This window comes from Punica granatum, chromosome 4 (genome assembly GCF_007655135.1).
Source record: "Punica granatum isolate Tunisia-2019 chromosome 4, ASM765513v2, whole genome shotgun sequence".
NCBI classification, from domain to species: domain Eukaryota; kingdom Viridiplantae; phylum Streptophyta; class Magnoliopsida; order Myrtales; family Lythraceae; genus Punica; species Punica granatum.
The window spans coordinates 33,976,532-33,997,459 of NC_045130.1; the positions used below are offsets into that span (position 1 = coordinate 33,976,532).

Sequence of the window (20,928 nt, forward strand, 5' to 3'; positions counted from 1 at the left end):
CATATTTGTGGGATTGTGTTTTCCGATTCTGTAATTGGAGTGCAGGGCGATATGTTTTTGTCCTAATTTAAAAGTCCAGGCATACGAGTTTTCTTTATAAATTGTAAAAAGATTCACGTGTATAACCTATTTTAGTTTCAACCTCGAGACGGCTAGAAAAGTGCAAATTATCTATTGTCATATGAATTAACTAGTGATTTCTTTTTTCTTGATAAAAATGTATTACATAAAGATGAGAACCATGACTCTTCTTCTTTCAGTTGATTACTTGTAATAGAAAAATGAGATAGATCTTTTTTTTCGATTATAAAGGAGACATGAGTTTAGTATAATAAAATATAAATTCTAATAACTAATAAAGAGGGACAGATAATCCCAATGGGTTATCAAACTTACAACTCCTTGATTGTTAGGTAGGGACGTGCGCTACTACACTACGTCCTCTTTCATAAATGAGGTTTCTCTTTATAATTAATTACATGATTTCAGATATTATTGTATGCATGCTTTCAAAATGATTGAGTATATATACATACATAAATATATATATTTCTTCTAAATATATAGGGGCCAAAAATACAAATGAGCTCATTATTTTAGTTTATTTTCCTAAGGACATAGAGTAAAATATTATGAATAAAGTGAATTTTCCAAATATTGAAAGATATGGGGACTCGTTTATACTGACTTGTCTTCGACTGCGTTTTCTCAACCAGATAAGGCATATTAATGTTACCCGAAAAATAGAAATAAAAATGAAAAGAAAAGGATGAGCACCATTAGAAAATTCACTTTTTGGCCGGAAGTGATGCATATCAATTATTGAACATGGGATATTGTTCAATAATAAATGGCATATCAATTATTGAACATTTGAAGAAATAGTAAATAGTCATTCCTCATGATAATATGATCAGTATGATCGATCCTAATTAAATTCTTCCATTGAGTAGTTTTATGATTTTTAGAACTTACGTGCTAAAAATTCCACATTAATTTGTTTGATTTATATTGATGTTTTCTCCTATCAGATGCCAAAATAAGTTTTTTTTTTTGGGATAAATCATGTGGAAATAAGTTCATCGGAAAATTCTAACCAATATCGAAGGGTGCTGGCAGAGAATATCTCTGACTTGTGAGCATACTTTAATAGTGACAAATTATGTTCTAACTTTTTTCCCCAAAATATTATCGTTTTCAGGTCAATATTTCTTACCCGTCCCTCAAAGGCACTTATATGAAGTTTATTTTTTGCCATTATTTATGTGAAGTTAGCTGACAATTTTTAATCACATTATATTCAGATTAAATGTAGAGAAAACAAATTTGGAAAAAGTTCTGAAGGTAAAGAGAAGACTCAGTTTTTTCCTAGCATTTGAAAACATTCAAAGTACACAAAATTTTTTTCCCCTGAAATAGTCTTCATTTTGTTGCTATTATTTCATTAATAGTACGTATTATGTAAGGATATTAATACTGTAGCTAGCACTAAGGTTAAGGTGCAGTCCTATTCAAATATTTTTCGATATTTTTGGTAATGCGCAATTCATGATTTAAGCACTGAAGACATTTGGCATTTGACCTCTATAAATCTATTATATTATATTCTATTCGCATCACATCATGTTATATTATATTATATATTGTATCATTGACTTGTCTTGATGATTTACCTTTGACTCGCTAGTAAATGTGGAATTGTGGATTACTTGAAAAACCGTACAAATTGAAGCTAGCGGGCTCCAACAGACTGCTAAAGAAGAAAATAAACATGTAACTTGTTTTTCCAAATAATAATTTTCAACTAGCCTATCCTATTTTCCTTAGAAAGGATGAGTTAAAAGATCATTGATTGTGGTAAAGTTGTTAAGTAAATTTCGAAAAAGCTCTAAGCTGAAAAGTACTCTTACATATACGTATTAATATTTTTTTGTTAGTGCATTTGCTTGTATAATTTTTTCGGTGTGAACCCTAATATCTAGAAATCCAATGAGTCCCGATTAATCCAGTTCAAACTAAGTCGGCTAATCAATGGATAAAACTCTCACAGTATAGATTTTTTTCATTCACAAGATTAAGACTCAAGACATTGTTTAAGGGAAAGAAGCGGTAAACTGCTTGAACCAGCCCATATTTATCATTTGCTTGTATACTAAACTATACGGAGCTAAAATTTCATTAATACCAATTTTTTTGTTTGACTTTCGTATGGTAATATGAATCATTTCTCAAAAATTTGATTTCCATCTATTATATTTTACTATATATATATATATAAAAGAACTATTGGATTTTTCATTCTCCTCCCTTGTCCTTTTACAAGGGTTGATGGAACTTTGCCACCTAAAATTATTCCCTTTCATAAAGTGCTCTAGGTGCTTCGACTTTATTAACTAACTGGTTCTAGACTCTGTCCACATAATAAGATTCTTTGGGGTGTCACAATCGGAAATTGGAGTTTATATTTTAAATTTTTATTTATGTACTAATTTATGTCTTATTATTATATCCTAGCAAAGTGTCCGCAGCAATACCATGGGTCGAGAAAAGTTGGTGGCAAATAGTAAGAAATGACAATTTTGATCCAATTAGTAAATTTATTACAATTTAAAACAATATGATATGTTCGGAATTTCAAGCAATTTTTGAAGAAATGAATTTCGATTAAGAACATGATCTATAGTTTAGAAATTTAATAAATATGATTTGTATATATGTATAAAATTTTATTGTTAAAATTCTAGTATATGTTAAAACTGGTTAGAATAACTTTTTTAAAATTAAAAGAATACCACGGATTGAAAAAAAGGTGGTTTGCCAAATAATAAGAAATGACAACTTTGATTCAACTTGTAAATTTATTACAATCCAAAATAATATGCTATTTTCAGAATTTTAAGCAATTTTTTATGGGGAAAATGACACTTGAGGTCCTGTATGTTTGTCAATTTTTGACATCGAGTTTTAAATGTTTCAGTTTGTTAAAACAAGTTCTAAAAGGTTTGAAAAAGTGACACTTTTAGTCCTTTCTGTTACCCCTTTAATGGAATTCCAGCAAGGCAAACGGCCCTCCATGTGGCCCTTCATGAGCGGTCCCGAGTTGGTTCGCGTCCGAATGTCGGGGTAGAATCGGGTCAGGTTCGGGTCCAGTTATCTTCTTCTTCACCCGACTCGAGTTTTTGGCTGTACTGGGAATATCGAGATTAGGTTTCAAGAATCTCTTCTCCCGACGGTCACACGAGCCCCATCCATCAGAAAACCGACCACCCCTACGGACCCAAAACAGAAGCTCAGACAAAACAGAAACAATTTGAAGCAACTGGTAGTGCTACTAGGGGCAAGCTGTGCAATGGGAACATACTGCATTTATGCTCGCACCACGAACTCAGCACGTTGTACATCTCGGTTCTGGTCAAAATCGATCGACTTATCTTTGATCTCGAAGGACAGATTGAAGTAACATGATATCTTCCTCCATCCTATGGAAGGAAACAAGACCTATGTCATTCTGATCATTGTTACGTGCTTGAAACCAATCGAATGTAACTGATTACCTGACTTTTTGATGAAGGGATGCCCCGAAATCAAAATCTGTCCATTGAAATGAAAGGAGCAGTGCATACCTATGGGCAATTGAAAAAAAAAAAAAAGGAGCAACTACAGTAGCAGAAAGTTAAGATCTTACCGCCATGGCAGCATTCTGGTACTCCTTAAACAGAGAAACTGAAGGAAACTTTTCGGACAAGCTATGCCTCGGGGCCTTATTCTCTTCACTCTGCACATAGCATGCTGACGACCTCTTCAGATTACCACCTGACTGACCAGGCGTAGATCGCCTGTAGCTGCTGCTTCCTTGCTGCTTGTTCTTCTTTCATTTTTCAACCTAGAACTCAAACTTCGCTTGGGATTTCATGAGCTTTCAGATTTTCCAGATCCGACCGGGAGGAGACGAGATCGAACATGACGGAATTGATCAGGCTCAGGCGGGGCTGCTCGAGGTGTTACAGTGCCCGTGATCGGCGGTTGCAAGGGCGGCGCTAGGGTTTCGAGCCGCATGGGGAAGGAGTTGGGGGAAAAAGAAGACAACCGACCCGAACCCGACCCGACCCGATTCCACCCCGACATCTGGACCCGAACCAACTCGTGACCACTCATGAAGCGCCACGTGAAGAGCCGTTTGCCTTGTTGGAATTCCGTTAATGGGGATAACGGAAATAACCAAAAGTGTCACTTTTCCAAACATTTTAGGACTTGTTTTTCCAAACTGAAACATTTAGTACTCAATGTCAAAAATTGACAAACATATAGGACTTCAAGTGTCATTTTCTCATTTTTTATGGAATGAATTTCAATAAAAAAATGATATTATGATTTGCATATATGTATAAAAGTTTATTTTTAAAATTCTAGTATATATTAAAACTTGTATATTAGAGTATTTGTTTTAAAATAAAACTAGAAAAGAGTCTGCACTATGCCGCGAGTCTTCAGAAACTCTTTTTCTCAACAAATAATATTTTCGTATGATCGAAGTATGAGGACATATATTAGTAATATTGAAAGGTGTATTAACAAAATAATATAATTTGACTCATTTTAGAACTGACTAAATACTTTAATTTCGAAAGTTTTTCAATTTTATGAACATGTATGAACGTGGAGGAAAAATAAATGAGAAACTTAATTAAATGATAATATAAGATAAATATGAAAATGCAAAGAATCATATGAAATTATAAAAATAATGACTAAATGGTTTTTACAAGGAACGAGAGAAAAAGTGAGGAATGAGCGTAAGATTAGAAGGAAAAAGTGTAACAAATTAAAGATTTTAGTAAGTTATAAAAATTAAAGGAAAATTGTAATAAAACAAACATCTAAAGGGAAGGTTCATTAAGTGACGTGGCTCCTTGAGGTTAAGAAGGATCGAATATTGTATTTTATTGTAAGAAAGATAAAATATATTTTTCATGTATTAGGTGATTAAAATCGATCTTAAAAATAGTTTTTATTTATTAGTAGTGTTTACGTTATATAGCATGTTTAAAATAGTAAAATAGAGAGTTAAGAATTAAAATAAAGAACATTTAAATGCATGTGAGTATTAAATATGAAGTGACATGTTTTAGTTAGTTAATATATAGATAATTAAAACATGTTAATTTTATAATTTTTTGAGGACGTAAGAAGTTATCAAAATAAGGGACAGAGAATGAAAAACAATCAAAATTACTAAAAATAAGAGGTTCAGATGGCTGAGAAAGAAAAGGACACGTGTCCTCATCTTATGCGATAGGGAAAGCAACAGTTTTAGATTATTTATAAATTACAGATTGATATGCAAGAAAAGAATCTTGTGCTCCTTATTCATTTATTCCCTTTCTATCTCCCTCATTTTTTATTTTGATAACGAGAGTGTTCGGGTTTTGTTCGGCTGTGAATCTTATTAAATTTAAACCAAACAACGATAGATACGAGATTTTAAGTAAGAAGGTGCAAGATATCTAAGGAAACGGATAATTAAATACATCTAAAAAGTTGGGAATATGTAAAAAATGTTTTTAAAAAAAACTTTTTAAGAAAATTTAGAGGGAAACTTACCTTTGGTCTATCTTGCGAGTATGACGGCCTATCTCTGGCTTGGCCTGAGTATCTGAATCCATCGTCGGGCTGAAATGGACATCACCCAATAACCTTGGTGTCTCGTGTAATCCCACATGGAACCTTGATTCAGAAGGTAGTGATAATGACGACGGTGGAGTCAAAGGCTTAACACGATGTGGTCTGACAATAGAAGATAAAAGAAAGAAAAGAATATCGTTTCTATTTGCAGTATTTTAATTTTTATATTTCTTCCCGAAAATGACGCCCCCCAAATTAAATAACAAATAAATAAGAAAATTTTATCTACCAAATTGCTTGATTTAAACCAATTGGACGCTTATTTTTTCCGTAAAGCTCCAAATTTGAATTTGTGAACGGAAAAAATTTATGTTTGGAGATCTTCACTCCTTAGTAGGCCAAGTCAACTCTAACTGAATTAATCGAGGTCATTAGAATTTCGGTACTAGAGTGCACGTGGAAAAATTAAGAAAAATTTATCTATAAATGGCTAAGGCGACAACCCACTTCAGTAACAGAGCCTGCAGACAGCTTTGTTTAATTTTTATTCTTCACCAAACAAAGAAGAAAAAAAACGTGAGTTCCAGACAACCAAAGAACAGAAGCCTGAAGACGCTCTCAGCAGTCAGCAGCTCCTACGTCCATACCAATCCACAGTGTAAGTTTGACTCCATTGCTCTGCTTCGAGTTCTTGAATGATATATGGAGATGTTTCGTTTTGTGGGTCGTGAAACAGAGCAACGCCCAGGTGACTGAATTGGAAACTGGGCTCTGCCTTCCATTTCTGCTTAAACTGTCAGATGTCGGCAGAGTATTGCTTCTTTATCACCATTAACGCCATTTCCATCTTTCCCATACCTTTCCGAGCTTGAGCTTTCATTCTTATCCTCAACGGATATAATATAGATAATTTCCACTTCTGGCTTGTCATTGAATTAGTGTCTGTGAGGATCTGCCGAATTTTATCCAGACCTGTCTGATGTTCTTTGATAGATATCCGAAAGGTTATTGTCATTTGACACGCCTCCCTGAATTCTTTTTTCTTGATAGCAGCCGCTCTCGAGCGTTTTCCGCTGGAGCGGCGATCCAGTTGGGGCGAGGAGAAGGAATCATGAGGAGTCCCATCGTTCTGGTTGGCCTGCTGCTGCTGTTCTGCTGCTGTGCTGATGTTTCGGCGGCAGAATACATGAAGTACAAGGACCCGAAGCAGCCGGTCAATGTTCGTATTAAGGACCTGATGAGCCGAATGACCCTGGAGGAGAAGATTGGGCAGATGACCCAGATCGAACGAGAGAACGCGACTGCTGAGGTCTTGAAGAAGTACTACATCGGTAATTGCTCTCATCATCCAGTACTTTTTATGTATTTCGCATTAAATCGGGTCTAATGCACCGAGTCGAAGTGAAAGGGCCATGATTTATGCTTTTCGTTTTGTCGCAGGGAGTGTATTAAGTGGGGGAGGGAGTGTTCCAGTTAAGCAGGCCTCTGCTCAGACTTGGATCAACATGGTCAATGAAATTCAGAAGGGTGCTCTGTCGACTAGGCTTGGGATCCCAATGATCTACGGGATCGATGCCGTTCACGGACACAACAATGTGTACAATGCGACGATCTTTCCTCACAATGTCGGGTTAGGGGCCACTAGGTAACTAAATGGATGTACACTATCACAGTAGCCACGTTCAATTTGTCATCTGCCAATGACCAAAGGAATTCCTGTGGTTAGAAAATATTCGACTTATGCTCTTGGCCTGCACATTTGATGATTGTTTGCCTTTTCTCACTGAATCAGAGATCCTGAACTGGTGAAGAGGATTGGAGCTGCAACAGCGCTTGAAGTCAGAGCGACGGGAATTCCATACGTTTTCGCTCCTTGTATTGCGGTACGGGCGGAGAAAATTCAAACCCGAGCATTGGTTTCTAGTTAGATCCCGGGCTTTTGGTAGCTTATTAGTTTTATCTGCTCTTTTACAGGTCTGCAGAGACCCGAGATGGGGGAGATGTTATGAGAGTTACAGCGAAGACCCCAAAATAGTTCAAGCAATGACCGAGATCATATCCGGACTACAAGGAGTCGTCCCTGCCGCAGACAAGGGACGCCCTTTTGTCGCCGGGCAGTAAGAAAACTAATGAAACCTCAACACTTTCAATATGTGAAATCATACCTGCAAGATTTATATCAGTCTATCTGTTCTTTTCCTTTTGGTCCACTCGGAGCACGGGGACTTCAAAAAAGGCCGGTAACTTTGACATTCGGGACCATCTTGATTTCCCAGAAAACAGAATCCGGGGGATGTTCCGATCGAAAAGTTGGTCATAGACCATCGAACGTGTCCAGTGATACCGTCCAAGAAAGCAACATCCACCTTTGGACTTATCGGTCGATGGCCTTACTCGATGGGGTGGTGGACCATGAGTTCCACATAACAACTTGTGAAGAACAATACTTCCAAAAAGACAAAAGGATAAATTAAAATGGCATTGACTTGATAGTCTGCATCACTCTGTCATCTTCAACATCCAAATTTCCATCCTCCATGTTCGAATCGGAACATCTGACACGGAAAAATCGAAAAGTTAGTACTAAGTTAATTGGCGTGTGCTTTATGCAGGAAGAACGTTGCAGCTTGCGCAAAGCATTACGTGGGCGATGGAGGGACCACGAATGGAATTAACGAGAACAACACGGTCACTGACTGGCACGGATTACTCAGTATCCACATGCCTGGGTACTACAACTCGATTATCAAGGGTGTCTCCACAGTCATGGTCTCATACTCAAGCTGGAATGGGATCAAGATGCACGCGAATCGTGACCTCGTCACAGGGTTCCTCAAGAACAAACTAAAATTCAGAGTAAAACCGAATCTTCCATCGATTGGCTCAGAATTTAAACATAACAGAAAAATAATTGCAGCTGATGAACGTATCTTATGGGATTGTAGGGATTTGTGATATCCGATTGGCAAGGAATCGATAGGATCACCTCGCCGCCTCATGCCAATTACTCATATTCCATACAAGCTGGAGTTTCTGCTGGCATTGATATGGTTAGTCAGTTTATATCCTTGCTCAAACTGTTAGATAACACACTCAATATAACTTCTCATGGTTGTTTCTCGGGTATTCCACAGATCATGGTTCCATACACCTACACAGAGTTCATCAATGAACTAACCAGGCAAGTGAAAAGCAAGATCATCCCGATGAGCCGAATCGACGATGCAGTGAGCAGAATCCTTCGGGTTAAGTTCACGATGGGCCTATTTGAGCATCCATTGGCTGATGACAGCCTAGTCAAACAATTAGGAAGTCAGGTTAGTTAATAGTTGGTTAGAAGTTGATCAAGAGCCCGACGTACAAGTGATACGATGAGACTACGTTTCTCATTCTCTCTTTTTGGGTATTAACAGGAGCACAGAGAGCTGGCTAGAGAAGCTGTTAGAAAGTCCTTAGTGTTGCTGAAGAACGGCGAGGCTGCTGATGGGCCAGTACTTCCGCTTCCCAAGAAAGCACCGAAGATACTTGTTGCAGGAAGCCACGCTGATAACCTTGGGTACCAGTGTGGTGGATGGACAATCGAGTGGCAAGGTCTCAGCGGAAACAACCTCACGAGCGGTAACTTTCACGTCTTGAACTCCCTTTTACTTGTTCTTTACCTCTTTTATGTCCACTTAGAAGCATTCTGTACAGGTTGAAAGAACTTCCTTTTAGATTCAAACTCATCCCGACGTTTGATTCCTGATGATCCCCGCTGCCCTCTCTCTTGAACAGGCACCACGATCCTCAAAGCCATTAAGGACACCGTTGATAGAAAGACCGACGTTGTCTACAAAGAGAATCCCAGTGCAGACTTTGTGAAATCAGGAGGATTCTCTTATGCAGTAGTGGTAGTGGGCGAGCCCGCATATGCCGAAACATTCGGGGACAACCTGAACCTAACTATCCCCGACCCAGGCCCCGCCACCATCACAAACGTCTGCGGGTCTGTGAAGTGCATTGTAATTGTCATCTCAGGCCGTCCAGTTGTTCTTCAGCCATATGTCTCATCGATCGACGCTCTCGTGGCAGCGTGGCTCCCTGGTACTGAAGGACAGGGTGTTGCTGATGTCCTGTTCGGCGATTACGGGTTTACCGGAAAGCTTCCTCGGACATGGTTCAAGACGGTGGATCAGCTCCCCATGAACGTCGGCGACGCTCATTATGACCCACTCTTTCCATTTAGTTTCGGCTTGACTACCAAACCCACCAACAGCAACTGAGATTGTAATCTTTGGTTTTAACTCATTTTTCCACCTTACTGTCTTTAAGAAACATTGCATCATCTTCACTGGAGACAAATAAAATCGAGTTCTTTCTTTCGGAGGAGGGAATTCCCAAGACATGGCATAGATATTCTAATAGCTCCGGAAAAAACAAGTGCTTTAACTAGGAGCAGGAGAACGAACTAAAAACTTGACAGAATTTAAAACACGGGACACATTGAGAAGAGTACTCGAGATATAATCCTGGCAGAGTTCACGTCGATAAGGCTTCGATTTATCCAGGGTTAAATCATACCCACCTCCGTCTCTTATCCATCTTAGAGACCTGAAACAGACTATGTCAACTATAGATACCTGAAACAGCCATTGAAAATCAAATCCGAATCAACGACCTCATGAAGCGGGTGACCTTGGAGGAGTGGCCAAATGCTGCAGATTGAACGTAGTGTGGCTTCCGTTGAGGTCATGAAGTATTACGTCGGCATAACTGCATAGGAGCATACCATAGACTCCTTGGCACAGCTAAAATTCACTGTCTTATTGTTGAGAGTCAAAAAAAGAAAACAATCCCACATCGGCCATGAAAGAAAAATTATAAGCGTCATAAAAATTTTGAGTCTAGCAACCTATTAGGTTAAGTTCGGAAAGAGAACATGATAAGCTAGGGAGAGCTCCAACCCCTCCGGGACACCGCAGAGACTTGGACACAGATGGTCGACGAGTTTCAAAAGGGTTCCGTCGACCCATCTCAGAATTCCTGTGATCATAATGCAAAGCACATAAGTTCAGACACATATAAACTAGTCAATCCTCGGAAACAATTTATCCAGGGTTCATATCCTTGGTCATCTATACAAGAAACCAGGAAATGTATATAAATTACAAGGGGTATGATGTTAAGCACATCATAATGTTAGGATGCTGTTAAACTGCTTGAAAGAACCCCTGTTTGTCATTTGCTTGTACACTAAACTATACGGAGCTAATATTTCCTTAATACTTTTTTTTTTTTACTTTCGTTCGGTAATATGAATCATTTCTCAAAAAATTGATTCCATCTATTGGATTTTACTCAAAAAGAAAATATTGGATTTTTCATTCTCCTCCCTTCCTTGTCCTTTTACGAGGGTTGATGGAACTTTGGCACCTAAAAATATTCCCTTTATTAACTAGCTGGTTCTAGACTCTGTCCGCATAATAAGATTCTTTGGGGTGTCACAATCGGAAATTGGAGTTTATATTTTAAATATTTATTTATGTACTAGTTTATGTTTTATTATTATATCCTAGCAAAGTGTCCGCAGCAATACCATGGGTCGAGAAAAGTTGGTGGAGAATAGTAAGAAATGACAATTTTGATCCAACTAGTAAATTTATTACAATTGAAAACAATAGGATATGTTCGGAATTTCAAGCAATTTTTGAAGAAATGAATTTCGATTAAGAACATGATCTATAGTTTAGAAATTTAATACATATGATTTGTATATATGTATAAAATTTTATTTTTAAAATTCTAATATATATTAAAACTGGTTAGAGTAACTGTTTTAAAATTTTAAAAAATACCACGGATTGAAAGAAGGTGGTTTGCAAAATAATAAGAAATGAAAACTCGTAAATTTATTACAATCCAAAATAATATGTTATTTTCAGAATTTTAAGCAATTTTTTTATGGAATGAATTTCGATAAAAAATGTATATATTATAGAGATCTAATACATATGATTTGAATATATGTATAGAAGTTTATTTTTAAAATTCTAGAATATATTAAAATTTGTATATTAGAGTAACTGTTTTAAAATTAAACTAGAAAAGAGCATGTGCTATGCCGTGGGTCTTCAAAAACTCTTTTTCTCAACAAATAATATTTTCGTATGATCGAAGTATGACGACATATATTGGTAATATTGAAAAGTGTATTAACAAATTAATATAATTTGACTCATTTTAGAACCGATTAAATACTCTAATTTCGAAAGTTTTTCAATTTTATGAACATGTATGAACGTGGAGGAAAAATAAATGAGAAACTTAATTAAATGATAATATAAGATAAGTATGAAAATGCAAAGAATCATATGAAATTATAAAATAATGATTAAATGGTTTTTACATAGAAGGAGAGAAAAATTGAGGAATGAGTGCAAGATTAGAAGGAAAAAGTGCAACAAAATAAAGATTTTAGTAAGTTATAAAATTAAAGGAAAATTGTAATAAAACAAACATTTGAAGGGAAGGTTCATTAAGTGACGTGGCTCCTTGAGGTTAAGAAGGACCGAATATTGTATTGTATTGTAAGAAAGATAAAATATATTTTTCAAGTATTAGGTGATTAAAATCGATCTGAAAATTAGTTTTTATTTATTAGTAGTGTTTACGTTATATAGCATGTTTAAAATAGTAACATAAAGAGTTAAGAATTAAAATAAAGAACATTTAAATGCGTGTGAGTACTAAATATGATGTGACTTGTATTAGTTAGTTAATATATAGATAATCAAAACATGTTAATTTTATAATTTCTTTAGGATGTAAGAAGTTATCAAAATAAGGGACAGAAAATGAAAAACAATCAAAATTACTAGGTGAACTTAAAAAAGAAGAAAATAAGAGGTTCAGATGGCTAAGAAAGAAAAAGTACACGTGTCCTCATCTTATGCAATAGGGAAAAGTAAAACAACAGTTTTAGATTATTTATAAATTATAGTTTGATATGCAAGAAAAGAATCTTGTGCTCCTTATTCACTTATTCCCTTTCTATCTCCCTCAATTTTTATTTTTATTTTATAATGAGAGTATTCGGGTTTCGTCCGACTAATTTATCGGTCTACGTGAACACTATGCAAGCTCATTTGACAGGTTAGTCTGGACACAAGCTATGTTAGTGGCTCAACATAGAGTATCCTCCTGCACGATTTCCATTATAGCTCGAATTTAGTACTTCTCCAAGGAAGTTACACCCTTTAATATTAAGTTTATTTCCCTCAATTTTCTATTACTTCATTAAAGTCTTTTATAATGTTCGTTCTAATATGTTTCTTAAAAAAGAAATGAATTTGAATATATTTCTTAAATTTGATATTTTGAAATTTTATGTTAGACTCACACTATTTAAAATATATTTTTACTTAAGAGAGTGCGTATCGAATATATATTTGCTCCGAAAGTCAGATGTCCTAATGTATATTTAATTAATATGGATCTAATTTCCATTTAAATTTATATTAAAATTTAAATTGTTCAATTTATATCACAAATTGATTACAAATGAAACTGGATATTCCATAAAAATGAATCAGATGGAAGTGATAATCAGATCCCCTTTGTTGCCGTAAATACCAATGCTATCATAATTGAGGAGATTTATTAATTTATATACAATATTTTATTTTAAGAAACATATATACACGATTGCACTAGTGTAAGTACAATGCCAATAGCTTAATTACAAAAATAATTTATAAGATAAAGGCTCACAACCTCTCTTGTTAGAACATTTTATAGTTGTCATATATTAATTTTATAAAAGATTATTTTATCAAATTATATAAGACCATTATTCAACTTTATCATTATTCTTTCATAGATTCACTTTTCTTTTTTAAATTTCTGATTTGATTATATTTAAAAATACCATGATTACTGCATCCATTTAAATTTTTATCATACTTTGAGGAGTTATAGATATTATCAAATTTAAGTTGAGTATCTAAATCCCATGCATTATGGCAAACCTTACTGATTCTATAGATAAATGGATACTTATTTAATATTCATTTTAGCATAAAAAGTGAGGATAAAAATAAAAGATAGTAACGAATGAGGAAGAGGTTCAAACTTTGGAAGCCAAGAAATAGCAACAATCACATTACCATGAATAAATGGCTACTTTATGTCATTACTTTTAAAGATTTTATTACTCTCTTTTGAAAAAACTGAAATAGTGTAAAAAATGCAGTCTTGAAAGATGTCCGTATCGATTTAAGGAGGGATCTGTTTTAATTATTTAAGATGATCACCGATAAGTATAACCTGACTTTTGTTTTTGTTTATAGTTAAGTAAGACCATGAACTTAATAAAGGGATAAGAAAAATGAAATAAAAGGGCAGAAAAATTTCACTTGGAATAATCTTTAGCAGTTGCATGATCCGCACAAAGAATCACATTTTTAATAGCTTTTGAGTTCAATTTTCGTCACAAAATAACATATGCCATATTTCCTTTTGAAAATAAAATATTTGGCGTTTGTTATTCTTAAAATTTTCATGTTTTAAAAAATTCTATACATATTTTTTCAAATTTTGTGAAATTTTTTATATTCGCCCTCCATTTTCAAGAAATGTGAATCTTATATATTCGTCCCTTTAAGAGTCTCAACCCGCAAAGTCCGAATTCTAGGTCCTAATCTCAGTATTTTTTCACATGGAAAATAAAGAACAAAGCTTTTTCCTTACATCTATGTGACAAAATTTATAATACAATTTCAAAGCATGCAATTTTGTTTGTTAATGTTTGGAATTTAAGAGCATGGAAAAAAAATGGGGGAATTGTCAAGCTGGAAAGTTGCTTTTCCCTTTTGCTTAAATTCATCCGACCAAATGCCGCATGACAATTTTGCTTTCCTTAGGTTCAATTTTTATTTATGAGATTTCTTTATCCATTCATCAATTGTCACTATGTCTCGTGTCTCTCTTTCTAGAGCTACAGTTACATCTTGCAGCAAAAATGAATAAAGTACCCAAAAAATAGGACTATGATGGCCTCAAGAGACGTCAGCGTCGCAGCAAGATTAATCAGAATTTACACCTTAATTATAAGATAGCGGTCTTAGATTTGAATTCTCTTTGAATCGTGATCAACGTGAAGTTCATACAGATTATTAGATATTCCTTGTCAGTCCTCTAGGCAAATAATGGAGGACCAGAAAATTGACTACTTGGTGATGGACCGCAATATGCATGAAAGTTGGCTTGTGATACCATCTTATGGACCACCAATGCAAATGGCCACAAATGACGCCTCATTTATATCTTCCTATAATTTATTTTACGCGCAGTAATTTAGACTTCCGTACATTGATATGTACCATTCGATCACATAATGCATAAGGTAGCGAAAAAAAATTATGTGGCATGTAAAATTAAATTATAATGGATTGTTTTAGCTAAGACAACCGATATCTCGTTAGAGAGCATTTCAAAATACAATAAAAAAAATCATAATTGCTTTGGAAAATTTTGACTTTTCCTAGAATATAGATTTTAAGATAACTAATAAAAAAAACTGAATTAATGTACTTCATTACACGAAATTTATATGTAAGTAATGCATTTAATTAAGAGAGCAGCTTAATATTTACCAAGGTAAAGCTGATTGAACACATATTTTCAATATGACCTCCTTTATTCTGGCTAATACAAAATGACCCATTTAAGAACATCGAATCTAGTGGGTTGTGGTGGTGTGTGGGGGGGGGGGGGGGGGGGGGGGGGGGGAATTCATCATGGATTGCCCTATAAGCCCACTCCTACCATATCATTTCATGGTGGGTTGTGTGGGGGGTGGAGTTCATCATGGATTGCCCTATAAGCCCACTTCTACCATATCATTTCATGGTTGTAATGTCCTTGGTCCTTGGATAAGGAATCATGATAGATTGTGTTGATAACGCTATTATGATCAAAATCCTTGTGGGTCCGAACGGGACGAAACTCACAAATCCCGTCGAGGTTACGCAGCTGTGAATCTTATCAAATTTGAACCAAACAACGATAGATACGAGATTTTAAGTAAGAAGGTGCAAGATATCTAAGGAAACGGATAGTAAATACATCTAAAAAGTTGGGAATATGTAAAAAATGTTAAAAAAAAAACTTTATAAGAAAATTTAGAGGGAAACTTGAAGACGTTCTCAGCAGTCAGCAGCTCCTACGTCCATACCAATCCACAGTGTAAGTTTGACTCCATTGCTCTGCTTCGAGTTCTTGAATGATATATGGAGATGTTTCGTTTTGTGAGCCTTCCATTTCTGCTTAAACTGTCAGATGTCGGCAGATTTATTTCCTCTTTATCACCATTAGCGCCATTTCCATCTTTCCAATACCTTTCCGAGCTTGAGCTTTCATTCTTATCCTTAATGAATAGGATTTGTCATTCTTATTTAGACCTGTCTGATGTTCTTTGATAGATATCCCGAAAGGTTATTGTCATTTGACACGCCTCCCTGAATTCTTTTTTCTTGATAGCAGCCGCTCTCGAGCGTTTTCCGCTGGAGCGGCGATCCAGTTGGGGCGAGGAGAAGGAATCATGAGGAGTCCCATCGTTCTGGTTGGCCTGCTGCTGCTGTTCTGCTGCTGTGCTGATGTTTTGGCGGCAGAATACATGAAGTACAAGGACCCGAAGCAGCCGGTCAATGTTCGTATTAAGGACCTGATGAGCCGAATGACCCTGGAGGAGAAGATTGGGCAGATGACCCAGATCGAATGAGAGAACGCGACTGCTGAGGTCATGAAGAAGTACTACATCGGTAATTGCTCTCATCATCCAGTACTTTTTATGTATTTCGCATTAAATCGGGTCTAATGCACCGAGTCGAAGTGAAAGGGCCATGATATATGCTTTTCGTTTTGGTGCAGGGAGTGTATTAAGTGGGGGAGGGAGTGTTCCAGTTAAGCAGGCCTCTGCTCCGACTTGGATCAACATGGTCAATGAATTTCAGAAGCGTGCTCTGTCGACTAGGCTTGGGATCCCAATGATCTACGGGATCGATGCCCTTCATGGACACAACAATGTGTACAATGCGACGATCTTTCCTCATAATGTCGGGTTAGGGGCCACTAGGTAACTAAATGGATGTACACTATCACAGTAGCCACGTTCAATTTGTTATGCTCTTGGCCTGCACATTTGATGATTGTTTGCCTTTTCTCACTGAATCAGAGATCCTGAACTGGTGAAGAGGATTGGAGCTGCAACAGCGCTTGAAGTCAGAGCGACGGGAATTCCATACGTTTTCGCTCCATGTATTGCAGTACAGGCGGAGAAAATTCAAACCCGAGCATTGGTTTCTAGTTAGATCCCGGGCTTTTGGTAGCTTATTAGTTTTATCTGCTCTTTTACAGGTCTGCAGAGACCCGAGATGGGGGAGATGTTATGAGAGTTACAGTGAAGACCCCAAAATAGTTCAAGCAATGACCGAGATCATATCCGGACTACAAGGAGTCGTCCCTGCCGCAGACAAGGGACGCCCTTTTGTCGCCGGGCAGTAAGAAAACTAATGAAACCTCAACACTTTCAATATGTGAAATCATACCTGCAAGATTTTTTTTTTTTGGATAAATGGTAGAGACTTTCATTAATCAAAAGGGATTTACATCAAGGACTATTTACTCCAAAAAATCAACAAAACTAAAAGACCCCTAATTACACTGTAGAATGTGTTAGCTATGAGCAGAATGAGGGGGGTTAAACATATAATCGACTAGAATAGAATGTACAACTTTGTGAGAGAACCGGGGGAGAACAATTAACTTTGCTTTCACGTCTGCAAATATCTTCCGAACCATAGCTGCTGTACATGAGATCTGACCTTGATAGATTCTAGCGTTCCTCTCTCTCCATATACTGTAAATATAATGCGTCCAGAGAAGTTTCAGACAAATCACATCAAGTTTCCTGCCTCGAAGGGAGGTTATCCAATTGAATTTCGAAATCCAGCAGACCATAGAGCGATGCAAGCCAATTCTAGCTAACAGACTTCTCCAGATTCCTTGAGTGACAGGACATTCAAAAAAGAGGCGGTCACGGGTCTCCCACTGTGAACTATAAAATTCACATTCAGCTGCTACGAGCTGAATCCCCCAATTTAAAAGACGGTCCTTAGTCGCTAATCTGTTATGTACACAAAGCCAGCTAATGAATGAAGAACGAGGAAAGTGCCCGTTGAACCAAATGGCATTGCTCCATTCAATTCTTGGACTTACGGGACGTAAACACTTCCAGGCAGTAGAAGAGAGGTACTGCCCCGACTTGTGAGGGGTCCAAAAGACCCTGTCCTGATAGGAAAGTTCGAGTGCTGCAGCCATGTCCTGGATCAGGGGGGCTTGAGGGTCTGAGGTTCTCAGCCAATATCATATACCATCCTTCAGAACAGCGCTCACCTGTGCGTGCTCTCCAAGAGTAGGGAAACAATGGAGACCTCTGCTGCAAAATTTGATCAATGGACCCACTGGGAGCCAGGAGTCATGCCAAAAAGAGATAGAAGAGCTAGAACCAACTCGATAACTAACAAAGGGAAACATTAGAGGACGGAGCTGCAGTAGTTTCCTCCAATTTCATGAGCAGTTACCAGGTATGCGCAAAGACCAAATACTGCGGCCTTTGGTTAAGTGTTTTTTAACCCAAGCTACCCAAAGAGACCCTGAACTTATAAGGAGAGACCATAGGTTTTTAAGCACACAAACCTTATTCCACAAACTCAGGTCCTTGATACCGAGACCTCCTTCAGCTTTGGGAAGGCAAACAGTCTCCCAACTGATCTTGTTCCCCCTGCATGTTGCTTGACACCTTTCCAGAGGAAGGATCGACATTTCTGATGCACTAACTTGACACACCTGCAAGATTTATATCAGTCTATCTGTTCTTTTCCTTTTGGTCCACTCGGAGCACGGGGACTTCAAAAAAGGCCGGTAACTTTGACATTCGGGACCATCTTGATTTCCCAAAAAACAGAATCCGGGGGATGTTCCGATCGAAAAGTTGGTTCTAGACCATTGAACGTGTCCAGTGATACCGTCCAAGAAAGCAACATCCACCTTTGGACTCGTCCGTCGATGGCCTTACTCGATGGTGTGGTGGACCATGAGTTCCACATAACAACTTGTGAAGAACAATACTGCAAAAAAGACAAAAGGATAAATTAAAATGGCATTGACTTGATAGTCTGCATCACTCTGTCATCTTCAACATCCAAATTTCCATCCTCCATGTTCGAATCGGAACATCCGACACGGCAAAATCGAAAAGTTAGTACTAAGTTAATTGGTGTGTGCTTTATGCAGGAAGAACGTTGCAGCTTGCGCAACGCATTACGTGGGAGATGGAGGGACCACGAATGGAATTGACGAGAACAACACGGTCACTGACTGGCACGGATTACTCAGCATCCACATGCCTGGGTACCACAACTCGATTATCAAGGGTGTCTCCACAGTCATGATCTCATACTCAAGCTGGAATGGGATCAAGATGCACGCGAATCGTGACCTCGTCACAGGGTTCCTCAAGAACAAACTAAAATTCAGAGTAAAACCAAATCTTCCTTCGATTGGCTCAGAATTTAAACATAACAGAAAAATAATTGCAGCTGATGAACGTATCTTATGGGATTGTAGGGATTTGTGATATCCGATTGGCAAGGAATCGATAGGATCACCTCGCCGCCTCATGCCAATTACTCATATTCCATACAAGCTGGAGTTTCTGCTGGCATTGATATGGTTAGTCAGTTTATATCCTTGCTCAAACTGTTAGATAACACACTCAATATAACTTCTCATGGTTGTTTCTCGGGTATTTTACAGATCATGGTTCCATACACCTACACAGAGTTCATCAATGAACTAACCAGGCAAGTGAAAAGCAAGATCATCCCGATGAGCCGAATCGACGATGCAGTGAGCAGAATCCTTCGGGTTAAGTTCACGATGGGCCTATTTGAGCATCCATTGGCTGATGACAGCCTAGTCAAACAATTAGGAAGTCAGGTTAGTTAATAGTTGGTTAGAAGTCGATCAAGAGCCCGATGTACAAGTGATACAATGAGACTACGTTTCTCATTCTCTCTTTTCGGGTATTAACAGGAGCACAGAGAGCTGGCTAGAGAAGCTGTTAGAAAGTCCTTAGTGTTGCTGAAGAACGGCGAGTCTGCTGATGGGCCAGTGCTTCCGCTTCCCAAGAACGCACCGAAGATACTCGTTGCAGGAAGCCACGCTGATAACCTTGGGTACCAGTGTGGTGGATGGACAATCGAGTGGCAAGGTCTCAGCGGAAACAACCTCACGAGCGGTAACTTTCACGTCTTGAACTCCCTTTTACTTGTTCTTTACCTCTTTTATGTCCACTTAGAAGCATTCTGTACAGGTTGAAAGAACTTCCTTTTAGATTCAAACTCATCCCGACTTTGGATTCCTGATGATCCCTGCTGCCCTCTCTCTTGAACAGGCACCACGATCCTCAAAGCCATTAAGGACACCGTTGATCGAAAGACCGACGTTGTCTACAAAGAGAATCCCAGTGCAGACTTTGTGAAATCAGGAGGATTCTCTTATGCAGTAGTGGTAGTGGGCGAGCCCGCATATGCCGAAACATTCGGGGACAACCTGAACCTAACTATCCCCGACCCAGGCCCCGCCACCATCACAAACGTCTGCGGGTCTGTGAAGTGCGTTGTAATTGTCATCTCAGGCCGTCCAGTTGTTCTTCAGCCATATGTCTCATCGATAGGCGCTCTCGTGGCAGCGTGGCTCCCTGGTACTGAAGGACAGGGTGTCACAGATGTCCTGTTCGGCGATTACAGGTTTACCGGAAAGCTTCCTCGGACATGGTTCAAGACGGTCGATCAGCTCCCCATGAACGTCGGCGACGCCCATTACGACCCACTCTTTCCATTTGGTTTCGGCTTGACCACCAAACCCACCCATCAGCAACTGAGATTGTAACCTTTGGTTTTAACTCATTTTTCCACCTTACTGTCTTTAAGAAACATTGCATCATCTTCACTGGAGACAAATAAAATCGAGTTCTTTCTTTCGGAGGAGAGAATTCCCGAGACATCGCATCGATATTCTAATAGCTCCGGAAAAACAAGTGCTTTAACTAGAAGCAGGAGAACGAACTAAAAAATTGACAGAATTTAAAACACGGGACACATCGAGAAGAATCCTCGAGATATAATCCTGGTAGAGTTCACGTCGATAAGGCTTCGATTTATCTAGGGTTAAATCATACCCACCTCCGTCACTTATCCACCTTAG

At 37.7% G+C, this 20,928-nt stretch overlaps 2 protein-coding genes and 1 pseudogene across 6 annotated transcripts; 2 read left to right on the forward strand and 1 right to left on the reverse strand.

Moving 5' to 3' along the window:
* Positions 1-2,938: 2,938 nt before the first annotated feature.
* On the reverse strand, positions 2,939-4,056 carry LOC116204353 (annotated as a pseudogene).
* Positions 4,057-6,129: 2,073 nt separating this feature from the next.
* On the forward strand, positions 6,130-9,995 carry LOC116206083 (beta-glucosidase BoGH3B-like). Of its 4 annotated transcripts, none has more exons than XM_031538838.1 (10): positions 6,130-6,280; positions 6,673-6,953; positions 7,063-7,267; positions 7,415-7,505; positions 7,597-7,739; positions 8,235-8,478; positions 8,568-8,672; positions 8,757-8,939; positions 9,036-9,240; positions 9,397-9,884. In XM_031538838.1, exons 2-10 carry the CDS (start codon positions 6,734-6,736, stop codon positions 9,882-9,884), a joined length of 1,884 nt encoding a protein of 627 aa, XP_031394698.1. In that variant the 5' UTR covers positions 6,130-6,280; positions 6,673-6,733. The 4 variants fall into 4 exon arrangements, with proteins under 4 accessions (XP_031394698.1, XP_031394697.1, XP_031394696.1 ...); XM_031538837.1 differs by having other exon boundaries at positions 6,676-6,953; XM_031538836.1 differs by lacking the exon at positions 6,130-6,280 and adding an exon at positions 6,306-6,433 and having other exon boundaries at positions 6,676-6,953.
* Positions 9,996-15,686: 5,691 nt separating this feature from the next.
* LOC116203913 (beta-glucosidase BoGH3B-like) lies at positions 15,687-20,713 on the forward strand. 2 transcript variants are annotated; one of them, XM_031535891.1, is made up of 10 exons: positions 15,687-15,846; positions 16,144-16,421; positions 16,531-16,735; positions 16,835-16,925; positions 17,017-17,159; positions 18,955-19,198; positions 19,288-19,392; positions 19,477-19,659; positions 19,756-19,960; positions 20,117-20,713. In XM_031535891.1, the coding sequence occupies exons 2-10, from the start codon at positions 16,403-16,405 to the stop codon at positions 20,611-20,613; spliced, it is 1,692 nt and encodes a 563-aa protein (XP_031391751.1). In that variant the 5' UTR covers positions 15,687-15,846; positions 16,144-16,402; the 3' UTR covers positions 20,614-20,713. The 2 variants fall into 2 exon arrangements, with proteins under 2 accessions (XP_031391751.1, XP_031391752.1); XM_031535892.1 differs by lacking the exons at positions 15,687-15,846; positions 16,144-16,421 and having other exon boundaries at positions 16,702-16,735; positions 16,835-16,917.
* Positions 20,714-20,928: the final 215 nt, after the last annotated feature.